The sequence below is a fragment of the Camellia sinensis genome, chromosome 4, assembly GCF_055761805.1.
Source record: "Camellia sinensis isolate YWXY chromosome 4, ASM5576180v1, whole genome shotgun sequence".
Classification (NCBI taxonomy): Eukaryota; Viridiplantae; Streptophyta; class Magnoliopsida; order Ericales; family Theaceae; genus Camellia; species Camellia sinensis.
This window is the reverse complement of record NC_138964.1, coordinates 111589941-111605181: the sequence shown is the minus strand read 5'-3', so window position 1 is coordinate 111605181 and position 15241 is coordinate 111589941. Positions and strand designations below refer to the sequence as shown.

The following is a 15241-nucleotide window of genomic DNA, read 5'->3' as shown; positions in this document are numbered from 1 at the left end:
ATGTATGTCACATTAGCGTATGCATACATGCCGAGTTACTACTGAAATTAGCCAACTCTATGCAGCTGAGAAATAGGCATAACATCCCGATATGTCATTACTATTTCGGTAAACATCAACAAGCAATGCTAATCGAACCCTTAAATTTACTTAAGCTCTCTTCCATTACAGAGTATTTTTCCAAGTTCCCGTCCGTTCCCAGGTTCATCTTTGGTTGAGGTGTACTGTTCCAATAATGGATAAGAGTTGGATGATGATACAAGATCGGCTAAAAAGTAAAGAGTATTTAGAGGGTGTTCAGTCATTTATTGAGTTCGCTACAAAGAATTTAGGGCCGCAGGATGAGATCCGTTGTCCTTGTGTTGATTGCTTGAACGGCACAAAATTTAGTCGACACGTTGTACGGTTGCATTTGATTCGAAGAGGAATCACAATTTCTTATCGAACTTGGGTGCACCATGGGGAACATGCTCCCATGTTTCGTGATCATCCTAGTATGCGAAACGATGATACCGAAACCAATGAGAATCGAATGACTGACAATCACGAAAATGTGGATGAACTTCCTACCATGTTAGAAGAGATTTACATGAGTGGTCTCATGGATGATAATATCGACGAAGAACGTACTAGTTCGGAGAGGCACAATTTGTTGAAGTTCATGAAGTTCTTCGATGATGCTCAACGCAAAGTATATCCAGACTGTGAAAAGTTCTCCATCTTGTCCTTCGTAATTAAGATGCTTCATTTGAAGGTGTACAATAAATGGAGCAACAAATCTTTCGACATGGTTATGCAAGTTTTCAAAGACATTCTACCAAACTGTGATGAAACTGTTCCATGGACTCTTTATGAAGTGAAAAAGTTCTTACGTGAATTGGGTTTGGGATATGAGGCCATTCATGCATGCAAAAACGATTGTACTCTATTTTGGAAGGACAACGCCACATTGGAGAATTGCCCTACATGTACGGAGTGTAGATACAAGTTGAACGACAAGACGGGTAAAAAAATTCCACACAAAATACTGAGGTACTTTCCTTTGACACCGAGGTTGAAGAGATTGTACATGTCGAAAAAAACAGCCGCATTTATGACATGGCACAAAGATAAGCGTGTGGATGATGGAGTACTACGACATCCAGCTAATGGTGAGGCATGGAAGGATTTTGATAGGTTGCATCCTACGTTCTCTGCGGATCCTCGGAATGTAAGACTAGGGCTTGCCACAGATGGTTTCAATCCATTCGGAAATATGAGTACATCGTACAGCATGTGGCCCGTAATCTTAATGCCTTACAATCTACCCCCATGGAAGTGTATGAAAAATCCATTTGTCATGCTGTCATTGCTTATTCCAGGACGATCCGCACCTGGAAGAGACATCGATATTTATTTGCAACCATTAGTAGAAGAGTTAACTACTTTGTGGGAGCATGGTGTGCAAACATATGATGCCTTAAATGGCCAAATATTTACAATGCATGCAGCAGTCATGTGGACCATCAATGACTTCCCCGCATATGGTTCCTTGTCTGGTTGGAGTACAAAAGGTTACTTGGCCTGCCCTAATTGCAACATGGATGCTTCATCTCAGAGTTTGCGAAGTAAGATAGGGTATATGGGTGCTCGGCGGTACTTACCTGAGAACCATATTTGGCGAAGAAGTAGGCTATTCAACGGTGAAATTGAGAATCGGTCCAAACCCGTGGAGTTATCGGGAGAACAAATACTCGAGCAAATTAATTTGGGGACGTACAAGCCGTACGGAAAGCATCCAACCAACCAAAAAAGACAAAGGACTGAAAAGCCAACTCCAAACTGGACGAAAAGAAGCATTTTGTTTGACCTTCCCTATTGGAAAACACTTAAGCTTCGACATAACCTTGATGTCATGCACATAGAGAAGAATATATGTGACAGTCTGCTTGGTACACTATTGACCATAGATGGCAAGAACAAGGACACAGACAAAGCACGTTTGGATCTGGAGGACATGCGAATACGAAAGGAGTTACACTTGATAAGGCATGCGAATGGCTCTTTCGAGAAGCCTCCGGCATTCTACACATTGTCCCTGGCAGAGAGACAAGGGTTTTATGATTTCTTGAAATCGATTAAGTATCCTGATGGCTATGCTGCAAATGTATCCAACTGTGTCACTGCGAATGGTGGTAAGTTAGTTGGCCTTAAGAGTCATGACTGTCATGTCCTTCTACAACGTCTTCTTCCCATTGGGATGCGAGGATACCTTCCTACCGAGATTGGGACCACATTGTTTGAGTTGGGAACTTTTTTCAAACAGTTGTGCTCAAAGACATTGCGGGTCACTGATTTGGAGCAATTGCAAGAACAAATAGTACTTATACTTTGTAAGCTTGAGAAGATTTTTCCTCCTGCTTTTTTTGATGTCATGGTCCACTTGGCAATTCATTTGCCTTATGAGGCTATGCTTGGAGGGCCTGTGCAATATCGATGGATGTATCCTATTGAGAGGTATAACTACGATGGGGGTGCTTTTTTAATGTAAATATAGTTCAATGTAACCATACTAACGATCAGCCTGATGTTTACATGTAGGATGCTCGGACTTCTTAAAGGATTTGTTGGCAATAAAGCTCGGCCAGAAGGTTCCGTTGCCGAGGGCTACATATCGAAAGAGTGTGCGACGTTTTGTTCAATGTATTTGGATGGAGTTGAAACGGTCTTTAACCGGGAAGAAAGGAACTACGATGGAGGTGACAATGGGCCGGGGTTGGAAATTTTCACTCAAAATGTTCGTCCTTTTGGTCAACTCACAAGGGAAATTGATGTGTCCGTAACTGACCGCGAATTCGCTCATTGGTTTGTCCTACACAATAGTTTGGAAGTTGACGAATATCTAGAGTACGATTCCTCATCATACATGCAACATACATCTTGTACACGGTTTTTTTTTTTTTTTGTTAAGTCTTCATTATTCCAATTACTTATGAATTACATTGTATTAAGTAGGGAACACAAGCTCGTGTTGCAACAAACATATGGAAGTGATTGCAACATTGCAACGCGACAATGCAAAGAATTTCCTAAATGGTTCAAAGATCGCGTAAGCTGAAGCTCGTTATTGTATAGTTTGCAAATAATGTTACATTATTCTAAGTTTGAATTAACTTGGCATACTTTCTTCTGTAGATGAACCAACTGCGAAATCAAAAGTCACCCGAAGCAACCGATGAGATGTGGTCATTAGCCAATGGACCTAATGCCTTAGTGAACACATATTCGGGATGCATTGCTAATGGCGTCCGATTCCATACTATCGACTGTGATAACCGTCGTAAATGCCAAAATAGTGGGTTGGTAGTGGAAGGCGACCACGAAGGCCAATTGATAAAGTTCTACGGCTACCTTTGTAAAGTGTGGGAACTGACATATTTGTTTGGACATCGGGTTGTTTTGTTCCAATGTGAATGGTATAACACCGGTAGTAGTCGAACTTTGCGTGTCGAACCACATGTGACAACTGTTGATGTAAGAAGTCAATGGTATAAAGATGACTCGTTTGTGTTCCCAAGCCAAGTTCAACAAGTTTTCTATGTTCCTGATACGAATTTAGGGCCGAATTGGCGAGTCGTAGAAAAGTTTCAACATCGACGACTTTGGGATGTGCCAGAAGTAGATGTGCCAGAATTTGATGACGTCTTCCAAGAAGATGAGACCACTACTGTTGTACCAACTGACCCTATTGATGATGATGCTGTTTTGCGTCGGAATGACATTGAACCTGAAATAATTTCAATGGAAGTTTCGCATACCAAAAAGCATGTACAACCCGAGGGTGTTATGGATGATGCTTTCATCTGTGATGACGATGATGAACTAACAATCGCGGGTGATGACGAAGAAGATGAGATAGAAATTGATTTTGATACAGATACGGACCTAGAGTTTTAACTCACTTTGTGGTAAAATTACTTTATGTGTTCTCTAAGTACATTGTTGATGAACTTTGTTTGTTTTTCTGTCTTGTTTTGTTGATGTGATGGGGGGCTTTAAGCGATCTTGTTAGAATTTGCCAAGAAAAAATGAAGAACCTGGCTTCGAGCTCGCTGAAGATCCTGCTCCAACTGAGAGAGCTTTATCCTACTTGACTGTAGCTGCTGTACATAGGCCTATATATATATATATAGAGAGAGAGAGAGAGAGAGAGAGAGAGAGAGAGAGATAAGTTGGTATAGATCCCAAAACTATGAAGATTGTAGTATAAGTTTTAGACAAGTAATGATCATTTGGAGGACTAGTTTATATCATTATCTGCACATTTAATCTGGAAAACTGTTTTTTGAAAACACTATAACAAAAAAACTTAGTAATTGATTGGTTTAAAACAACCCAAAACAGTGTAATGGAAAGAGAAATTTTTTTGTTATTTTAAGCAATGAAAAATGTGTTTTATTTATTTGTATAAGATAGGTGAATAAAATCATTCTGGGTCCATAGGAATATAGGGTTTGATGTCTAATTCCAAGATAAGGTGTAAAAGGACTTGAATCTACAGTTTGGAGATTGATGTTGCTGTTGATGTTGTTGGGGTTGTGGAATCTAGTTTTCAAATGGGTATTTTATAAAGTCATCATAACCACCCCAAAGACTTCTTCATTTTTCGAATGGGTATTCGAGATACCCATTTGAATAATTAGTATTCAAATGGGTATTTCAAATGGGTATTTTATAAAATCATCATAACCACCCTAAAATTATTCAAATGACTTCTTCATTCTTTGTTTATTCAGTAAATTAGTTTTAAATGTGAGTAGACTAATTATGTCTTGTTTTGTTTTTTTTGTTCTTGTTCTTCTTCATCTTCTTCTTCTTCTTCTTGTTTGGACCCCAATTTCCCAACTACATTCATATTCTATGGACTTAATACCCTTGTAATTAACTTCCTATACGATTTGTATGAACTTTGGCAGAAAATTGAAAAGCAAATTCATGGTGAAGTCAGATTTATGTATGTTTGCTGCTGTTTACTCATCTGCTGGCAGATTTACTGAAGCAAATTCATAGTGAATCATAGTGAATCTGCTGGTTAATCTTGATAAGTTTTTTTGGTCTGTCTCTGGCTGCTGTCGCTGGTTGTTAATCTTGTCAATCTGCTGGTTGCTTAATCTGCTGGTTAATCTGAGTTGGGATGTTTCTATTCATGGTTAATCTGCTGGTTACTTAATACAAGGCTCCAACTGGTTACTTATGTAGGTACCATGGTTCCTGGTATGAAGACGGGGCGGCGGAAGACAGCAACAAGTGGCAACGTATTATCAGGCTCTGAAGCATGTCCAGCAGTTATTGGCACCCCGTTGACGTTATCTGATGAGACACAGCCACCAGATGATACACAAACAGTGGTGGAGGAGACGCAGCCAGGTGGCATGGGTAAGAGCATTTCACTTACTTCGTTACAAATTCTTTTTTCCTTTTTCCTGGGCTGCCTAAGTCAGGTCTTTAAGGCAATGAGAACCCCATAAACAGGAAGAAAAACAAAGAAAATGTGAATGCCTTGTTAACCTGATTGGTAAGGAATGCCTTTGTTAATTTGTAGGTTAATCTGTCTGTTAATCTTGTTAGTCAATGTGAATGCCTTAGTTGGTTCAATATGATTTGTATTTTTTGTTTTTTCGCTGCCAAGTAGGATGTTAACAGAATAATAAGTGGGAGTGTATGAAGACCTAGTAGTCAATAACTGTTAGTGTAATCGCAATTATAGCTACCAGAAAATGAAGTCATGGAATCTAATTTGCCACATGAGGTCGATCACTTTTCCAAAAACAGGGGTCAGGATGATGCTACACATACGGAGACAGATGAAAATGGAGATGAAGGTAGTGGAAGGTGGTAAATCTGCAGAGGAGGATGACGAGGATGATGTGGCAAAAAGTGTTGAAGGGTCAATCAATGGAAATCACACAGTGGAAGGGTTGTCAGATGATGTAGATGGAGGTAATGATTGTATGCCTGGTTCAGTGGTTAAAGAGGGTGGTTAATTCAAATTTGAGTGACTGTATAGCCCAGTCCAAGGCTTTGTCTACAGTGGAGAACTCAGCCTTCAAGGATAAACAACAGAGGGATGGCCCATTGCAGAGTGCTACTGCTAGAACAATGAGAAAGGACGAGCTAAAGATGAAAGGCACTGAACAGAGGAAAGGAAGAAGGAGGAAGGGTGCACATTCAAACCAGAATGGGCTGTTATTTAATAATTGTCTAAAAAATAGGGCAATCCTTAGAGCGGCAGCAGCAGCCATATCCATATCTTGCTGATGATGCACTTGGGGAGCTCAAGGTTGCTTATGAAGCTCTGAAGGAACACAATATCAGTTCTGAAGCAGCAAATATCGAAGTCATTATTTTATATGAGTTTATAAAGCAACATGTGTGTGATATTGAAGCAAAGAAGGGTGAGCTTTTGGGTCTGTATGAAGCAGTAAGGCAACACAGTACTATTCTTGGAGCAGAGAACAGTGAGCTTGTTAAAAAGCTTGGTGACTATCAGCCACGTATTAGTGTATTGGAGAGACAGTTGGATGAAATGCACTCAAGTTTAGATGAGATGGCTTCCTCTATCTCTAATCAAGTGGAAGTTCTGCATAAAGAAGTAGCTGAGAGGGCATCAATACTTGAGCAAGAATGGAATTCTACTGTTGGTCAGGTTGTTCAGACAGTCGAGAAGCTTGATGCATTGATCAGGAGCTTGTTTTCCTCCACACCCTCAATTGGCAATCATGATTGCGTAGATATAGGTAGCCGCGTGGCTGCTTCTGTTGATGCTGCAACCAAAGTGATTGACAATCTGCAGGAAAAATTAGAAGCTTCTGGCAAAGATCCCACAGCAATGTGCAGTTCATACAAGGACATGATTGAAAAGTTCAATGATTTGCATAGAAAGAATGAATTGGCTATTGGTGTATTACATGGGGTCCATGGTAACCTTGAGAGGCTTGTAAATGATTCATGTCAGCATGTAGAACAAAGCCAGATCATTAACCAAAATGAGAACCTTATAGATCCTCTACATCTTGATAACTATGATACCCTCATGGAGCAACTGGCAGTGCTTCTGGGTGAGAGGCTGCAATTCAAATCTATGAACGATAAACTGAACTTGGAGTTGATTGATATGGCAAAAGAAATGGAGAAACTGAAGAAAACAGGCCTTGATTCAGATACCATTCTAAAGCTGGTTGAAGATGTTGAAGGTGCCGTTAAGCTGAATGGAACTGGCATTGACTCAGATAAGCTTGAATCACGCTTGCAGCGTCTTATATCTTTTCTCTCTGATAGTTTGGAGATTCTAACTCGTGATTATGATGAGGTGTCGGAGAAGGCAGTCCAATTTGAACTTCAGAATGATAAGTTGCAGAAGGAGGTATCTGCTTTGCAAGAGAAATTGGTTGAGAAAGTCAGAAATCAGGAGCATATTGAAGGTGAGATAAGAAGAATATTGGAGGATTTGGTGCATGATTTGCTGAAGGATTCTGTTACAGAGAACGTGGTTTCTGCTGGCAGTAGTACCGAGTGTTTGGAACAACTACTGAAGAAGCTGTCAGAGAAGTACACAGCCCTTGCTTTGGAGAAACCTATTCTTGTTGACTCAGCTGATGAGAAAAACACAAAAATAACGCAAACAGTAGTAAGGCACACTGTTTAAACATATGTTTTTAAACATAAAGTTCATTGATTTAGTTGAGTTCTAAACTTAAAAGAAACCAAGGGTTGTACACTTGTAATTAACGATATTAGTTTCATAGTCAGTTATTGTCTTCGCTGTAATTAAGATGCTTATATGTGTTTATGTATTTTATTTTTTAAATTGAAGCAACAAGCAATACTCGAACATCTTTCCTTAAATCTGTTTGTAATTTGTGGCGTGCTTCCCCTTTTGTAGCAGGGCGAAAAATAGCAACTCGTGTACGAGGACGTACATTGGGCAAAGGAGTGCAAAAAAGAATAGCCAGGAAAAAAGAAGAGAAATTACATGTGTATGTCAATCGGGTGTTGAACGCAATCACAGGAGGGAATGCAACCCCAGCGACGAATGAGTTGGGATTGCAAATTAGACGGTTGTGCCCTCTTCAGAGCGTGAAGTCATGGACGAAAATCAATGAAAGTACCAAAGATGCGGTCATCCAAGCGGTGCTAGTACGAGATTTATCTTCCCATAATGTCGTTATTAAGTTATTTGTAATTGTTTAAATTAATTGATGTACTAATTGTCTTATTATGTTTGTAGGACAAGTTTGTTATCGGGGATGATTTTGATAATGATGAACAAGCTCAACAAATTCTTGATAGAAAGGCATATTTGCTATACAAGGATTGGAGGTACAATCTAAAGCAAGAGTTCCTCGAACTTGAGGAAAAGGGTGTTAATGACCCGTATAGTCATCCGCCTAGTGGAGTGAGCTTGGATGACTGGAGATATCTTATTGATGTTGCTTGGAAAGACGAATCTCACTTGGTAACAAATTAATTAGAAACCCTATTCTTGAAATTCATTGATGTGAATATGAATAAAAATTCTAACAAAATTGGTTTATGTTTGTAATTTTTTTTTTCTTGTTAGAAACGCTCTAAAGCTGGTAAAGCAAATAGGGCTATGCTCCCGTACAATCATACAAGTGGATCGCGATCATTTCCTATAGCAATGTCGCTTATGGTGAGAAGTAGTTATTTGTTTAGTAATATAATGGATGATTGATTCTTCTTCATTTTGAATATTACTATGTAGTACTTCATCAATGGAAATTTTTGAAACATAATAGGCAAATGAGGATGGAGAAATAGATTTCCCTGAATTTTATAAGAAATCACACAAGTCCAAGAAGACGGGAGACTGGATTGACCCCAAATGTGGTGAGCTACATGTGAGTATTGAATGTTGAAACCAATTTTGTTGTGTATCAATTACTAAAGTTGTTTTCAATTCCTTCAACTATCTTGACTTTCTTATTTTTTTGCCATGATAGGATGATATGGTCAATCTACAAGTCGTAGCCACCGATGCGGGGTTGCCATTGACCCACGAAGAACTATCAAGGCAAGTGCTCGGGGCAAAAAAAAATTACTTGCGTGGATGTGGGATAGGCCCACAACCCTTTTCAACAGCTTCCAATGTGGCACGAGCACGTGACAAACATATGGAGTCAATGAGAACGGAATTGGAGGCTCTTCGTGAGGAGCGTGAAAGAGATCACGAGGAGTTGCTGAAGGAGAAAGAGGAGCGGCAAAGAGATCACGAGGAGTTGCTAAAGGAGAAAGAGGAGCGGCAAAGAGATAGGGAGGAAATTATGAGGGAAAGAGAGGAGCTGACGAAACAAATTGAAGAGGAAAAAAAAGCACGGGAGGCACAACAAGTACAACTCAATCATTTGAACGACGTGGTGTCACGACTCACAACCCTCTTGCAGGGTTCAAATGGTCATCCTACAATTCGGTAAACATAATTTTATTGATAAGCTAATGCAAGTTGTAGAAAAATATGGATCATATTGGCATAGAATTGGTTTCTAAAGTTGCTATGCAAATTTTTGTTGTTATGTGCTTCGAATAGGTTATAAGGCATAATGTGAGTAGACTTTGCAGCAGATGGACGGTAATCTGAAGTTCATAAGGTAACCACTTGATTTCAATGAAATATGAAGTTAGTTCCCTTTGGCATAATTTGATTTCCATCGGGTTGTAATCACTTGATGGCATAATATGATTTCATAAGGTAACCACTTGATGGCATAATCTGATTTCCATAAGACAACATGGAATTCCAACAAAATTAAAAAAAAAAAAAATATAAACAAAAATGATGACCTTTTTTTCTAAATGTGGAATTTACTTTTGTTTTTTATGTGAACTGACTCCGTCCAAGTCCATGCTGGGAAATAGTTGGCTATAGTCTGAATAACAAAATTCTTCGTATTGTTCGGTAGAAGTTAACATTTGTCATGTCAAGATAGCCTGTTCTACGGGCAGAGTTATGAGTATCTGATACAACTATATATTACCTGGAAAAATCGTCAAATAGTATCCAAATGAACCATATGGATGTGAAACTTCTCCAAAATTCCGAATTCTGGGGAGTATCATCAGTTTTGGCCCTTATATTATTTTGATCCTTATAATTCTAATGTACTCGATTTTGATCATGAATTTATGCTTTTGTGTTAGTTTAGTCTAATTGATAACAACTGTGTGACGATCCTCACATGTATATTAATTTATTCAGAGAATTTGCCTAATTATGTGTTTAAATTTTGTGCATATATGTTTGCTTATGGAATTTTGTTAGAACATTTACTTAAGTATACTTTTTGTTGAAAATTTTTGTTTACAATGGAACTAATGGGTGACATTTTTGTTGTGTAGATGGCTTTTGGCATTGATATGTGGATCTTCTATTTTTTTTGTCCGGAAGATAATTCACATTTTTGCAAAGTTGGAAAGTTTTTTGTCGTCCCTGGCTTTTTGTGTGGAAATTAGATGAATCATACATATATTTTTTGGCAGGGTACATAGTATTTTTGGAACTTGTGTTAATTGCTCCGGTGGTATGTATAGATTACCTTTTGTCGTGGTACATATTACCATGGTAATTTGTACCATGTCAAATGGTCATTACAATGCATAGTATAGTAACAATGTTTTGTGTATAGAGGACATTGTTTTGGTAACACAGTTGGAATGTATGACGTTATTATTTGTAATTGGAATATGTTAGTTGGTTTGTATATATAAGTTAACATTGTAAGGTATTATTTTTGGTTTGATGGTTGTAAATGAAACATGCATTACGGATAGGTGATAATATATATATTGATTTGTTTGTATTATAGGTTGTGGTGGATATATACAGGTTTTGAAAAAAAATTATTAAAATGAAAAAAAATAAAAAATGACATTTTTGGTGACAAAAAAATTGGTAGCCCAAAAAAATAAAAATATCTTTTGCCGACTAAATATTTAGTAGCTAAAATGAATAGAAAATAGTTTTGGTGACTAATTGTTTTGTAGCGAAAAACTGAAAACAGTTTTGGCTACTAAAGCCTGTAGTAGCTAAACTAGAAGAAGCTTTCCCCGACAAAATCTTTAGTAGCTAAAAATGACCCTTTCGGCGACTAATATCTTAGTCGCTAATAGGACTCATCAGCGACTAAAACAGCGTTAGTCGGTAATAGCTTATTCTTTTGCCTACTAAAAATTAGTCGGCATTATGTTGGATTTTTAGCGACTAAATCCTTGTTTGTCGCTAATTGCTGCCCGTTTTGGCTACTAACAGATTAGTCACCAATTCTGGTGGATTTTTAGCAACTAAAATTTCTTTTAGTCGCCACTACGTTCGCCGACAATGCATCTGCGACAAATCCAGTGACCAAAGTTTTTGGTCGGCAAATATTTTCGGCGACTAAAATCTGGGCTTTTGGCGACTAAAACATTAGTCGCCAAAAGTGTATTTTTTTGTAGTGGATATATAATCAATAGAAATAAATCTACATAGTTACCTTTTGAGAAAACGTGATTTAATGAACATGGAACACTACAACAATACTTCAGGACAAACAATATTTGTAGTAGAATCCAAACTATCTTTGGGGAGGAGAATACTTATACGATCAAAAGATGTACATCTGGACAATGCCACATATAATTGGTCATGGCTAAACTCATAAAAATGTACATTAAAAATAGTATATGATACTATGCAATTCTTTAAAAAAATATATATTAAAACAAAATTTAATAAATTTTTGGAAAACAAACTTTTTTAAAATGTTAAGAAACCATACCACAGGATTTGCATGTTCATTTCCTTTGTCAGAAGGCATAGCCTTTCTGTCTCCTTTGATATTGCTTTGTGTTTCTCCTTTCCCTTTGCTTATAAAAAAATAAGTAGAATCTATTTATAAATAATTTATAAAATGATAAAAAAATGCATTTGCATATTAGTTACTTTAAGGCTTACCTCATGAATGCGAATAGGATTAAGGTCACGCTCATCGCGAACAACATTCACATTTCTTTGTTGAAGAAATTGAATTTATATATACAAAAACTTTAGAGCAATAAATAAAACTTTATACAGATAAATAAGAAAAAAAAATCATTTCTTTTTTGATATTACCGTTCAGTGTAAGTCTTCATCCATCTATAAAATATGAGTTGTTTACAACATTTATTAGAAGAAAATTACATATGATAAGTTTAAAATAAATAAATAAATAGGATTTATTTTAAATAAATAGACTTTACATTATAAAAGAGGTACTTAAATTTATATGGAGGCGGAGAAAAAAAAAATCTTACTTGACCGAAAATAGTAATATTATCCATAACTGCTGTACTTCAACCTGAAAATATTTGGTTATATAATTATGACAGTTGAACGATGAATTTTAACGAAAATAAAATCAGCTTTGGCAAAATAAAGGGTATTAAAATGGGAGCACAACAATTGTCCAAATTTGAACTCTTCTCTTCCCCAACTGACTTCAATTTTGTAGTCTTCAAATTAAATTTATGATTATCATTTAGAAAGTCCAAACATAATTTTATGACCAAAAAAAAAAACTGTTTAATCAGCAATTTAAACAGTTGGTAATGAAAAAAGAAAAAAATCTAGAGGTTAATTTTCTAATTGTTTACAAAAAAAAAAAAAAAAAAAAAAATCTATACAATATTTTATAGTGATTTTTAAATTTTTAATTTAAAATTATAATTCTGAAACGAACTTTATTACTCAAACAATACCTAATTAACATATCCTCTCAGATGACGACGCATAATTATTAACTCCACACCTGGGCCAAACAAAAAAAATTGAATAGGAGAAAGAAAAAAAAAAAGGTGGAAAAATACCAAATAGATTCTCTGTAAATTCATGTACACTATGTCTGTAAATTCATGTACACTATGTTTGTAAAAATATTTTGAATACCTTTACTCATATCATAGTTTCAACAACAATAAAACTAATCATAAAATTAATCACAAAAGATACATGGAAAAAAATATAACTACAATTTTTTAAATATTTTTGATAATTGTACAAATGCCTTACATTTTGGATGGAGGCACTATCATTTCCACTTGCCTTATTATCACCCTTATTTTCCTCAACCTATTCTCGTAACCATAGAAATTGCGAGGCCGATTGATTAAAATTGTCTGTTAGGATGCTCCCTCAGTTACCACTGGAATCTTTAGAATGGGCTCATGATTATTTGAACAAAAACCTGCGAACAATATGCTTTTTACAATTAATTTATTTGAACTCGAGTATTTGATTTGTTTTGGAGTTTCGTTTTTTTTATGTTTGTTTGTATTAAAAAGCATCCAAACTTATAAAAGTGCAGTGCAGTGCATACGACAACATCTTGACTCATAGTACAGTACTGTTGTATTAATGGAAGGCAAGAATGATTCATTTGTTTTCTGTATGTTTGAAAACACTTTATATGATAGTTACATATCAGAAACAATTTCTGTTGGTCAACTATATTGAAAACCTCAACTTCTACAATTGGAATCTCTTCTTCAGATATGTTTTTCTATTAATTTGTTTTTTTCATTATTCTTCCCCTTTTTCTTACTTTTAAGTTTTATCACTTGAGTATCCAAAGAAGTGAGCTTAAGCTCTAGCACATTTCTTTCCCTGCTTAAGTGAGCTAAAACTACCCTTCTAACTTATTTGTGCATATTTTCTCAGAAAAAATTGCCAGATATAAATTGCAGTTTTTGACATTTGACATTTGTATATGGGGAAATAATTCCATTTCTTGTACCCTATTATATTATTTGAAAATTGTAGTTGCTTTACCATTTTAATTTGGATGAAGATATATAGGAAACGTTGTATCCAATTATAAAGAGACATATATAGAAATTTACATGGGCTTCTCCAATTCCTTGAAAGTATTTAAACAACTCTTGTATATGAAAACCATTCCAACCTATCAAATGTGCAGAAAAATCTATTTTAATTTTTTAGATTTGCAGAAAAATATGCAGAACAATTCCAACAATTCCATATATAGATTTTATTTTTTAACATATCAAATGTGCAGAAAAATCTTCTCTTGCCAGAACAGAAAAAAATATGTTCGCAATTAGAAAGGGAGAGATAAAGAAGAGGAACAAAGAGAGATTGAAGATTCGAAGCAGAGAGATGATCTTCTCTTGCCAGAACATGAAAAAATATGTTCGCAATTAGAAAGGGAGAGATAAAGAAGAGGAACAAAGAGGGATTGAAGATTCGAACCCAAGTGAAGGATTTTAAAAGTTAGAATCTCACTTGAAATGTTTTAGCTTTCTTTGCAAGCCTTTGAAGGCAAAATCTGAAACAACAGAAATGAACCCAAGTCAAGGATTTCAAAGTTAGAATCTCACCTGAAATTTTTGTGCAGAAAAATGTGCAGAAAAATCTATTTTTATTTTTTACATTTGCAGAAAAATGTGCAGAACAATTCCAACAATTCCATATATAGATTTTATTTTGTAACATATCAAATGTGCAGACTATATTCAAAACCTTAACTTCTACAATTGGAATCTCTTCTTCAGATATGTTTTTCTATTAATTTGTTTTTTCCATTATTCTTCCTCTTTTTCTTATTTTTAAGTTTTATTACTTGAGAATCCAAAGAAGTGAGCTTAAGCTTTAGCACATTTCTTTCCCTGCTTAAGTTTTCAGATATGATCCTCTCTCTCAATATTTTTTTTGTTTTGCTAAAACTACCCTTCTAACACATTTGTGCATATTTTCTCAGAAAAAATTGCCAGATATAAATTGCAGTTTTTGACATTTGACATTTGTATATGGGGAAATAATTCCATTTCTTGTACCCTACTATATTATTTGAAAATTGTAGTTGCTTTACCATTTTAATTTGGATGAAGGTATATATTAAACGTTGTATCCAATTATAAAGAGACATATATAGAAATTTACATGGGCTTCTCCAATTCCTTGAAAGTATTTAAACAACTCTTGTATATGAAAACAATTCCAACCTATCAAATGTGCAGAAAAATGTGCAGAACAATTCCAACAATTCCATATATAGATTTTATTTTTTAACATATCAAATGTGCAGAAAAATCTTCTCTTGCCAGTGTGAGAAATATGTGTTCTCCTCGGATTAGGAATAAGTGTCCTATGTCTATTAGACTTCTATATATCTCAGTAATGTATTCATGTAGGGTTAGGAATTAGTGG

General features: G+C 35.8%; 1 protein-coding gene across 1 annotated transcript; it reads left to right on the top strand.

Annotated features, from left to right (window-relative positions):
- Positions 1-235: 235 nt before the first annotated feature.
- Positions 236-3936, top strand: LOC145823973 (uncharacterized). The gene is made up of 4 exons (XM_082923552.1): positions 236-2496; positions 2581-2844; positions 2995-3088; positions 3175-3936. Exons 1-4 carry the CDS (start codon positions 236-238, stop codon positions 3934-3936), a joined length of 3381 nt encoding a protein of 1126 aa, XP_082779678.1.
- The last annotated feature ends 11305 nt before the right edge of the window (positions 3937-15241 follow it).

Coding starts and splice junctions, on each gene's coding strand:
- LOC145823973 (XM_082923552.1), top strand. CDS start 236: ATGGATAAGAGTTGGATGATGATACAAGATCGGCTAAAAAGTAAAGAG. Junction 2,497..2,580: donor TGGATGTATCCTATTGAGAG/GTATAACTACGA, acceptor GTTTACATGTAG/GATGCTCGGACTTCTTAAAG. Junction 3,089..3,174: donor CTAAATGGTTCAAAGATCGC/GTAAGCTGAAGC, acceptor TTTCTTCTGTAG/ATGAACCAACTGCGAAATCA.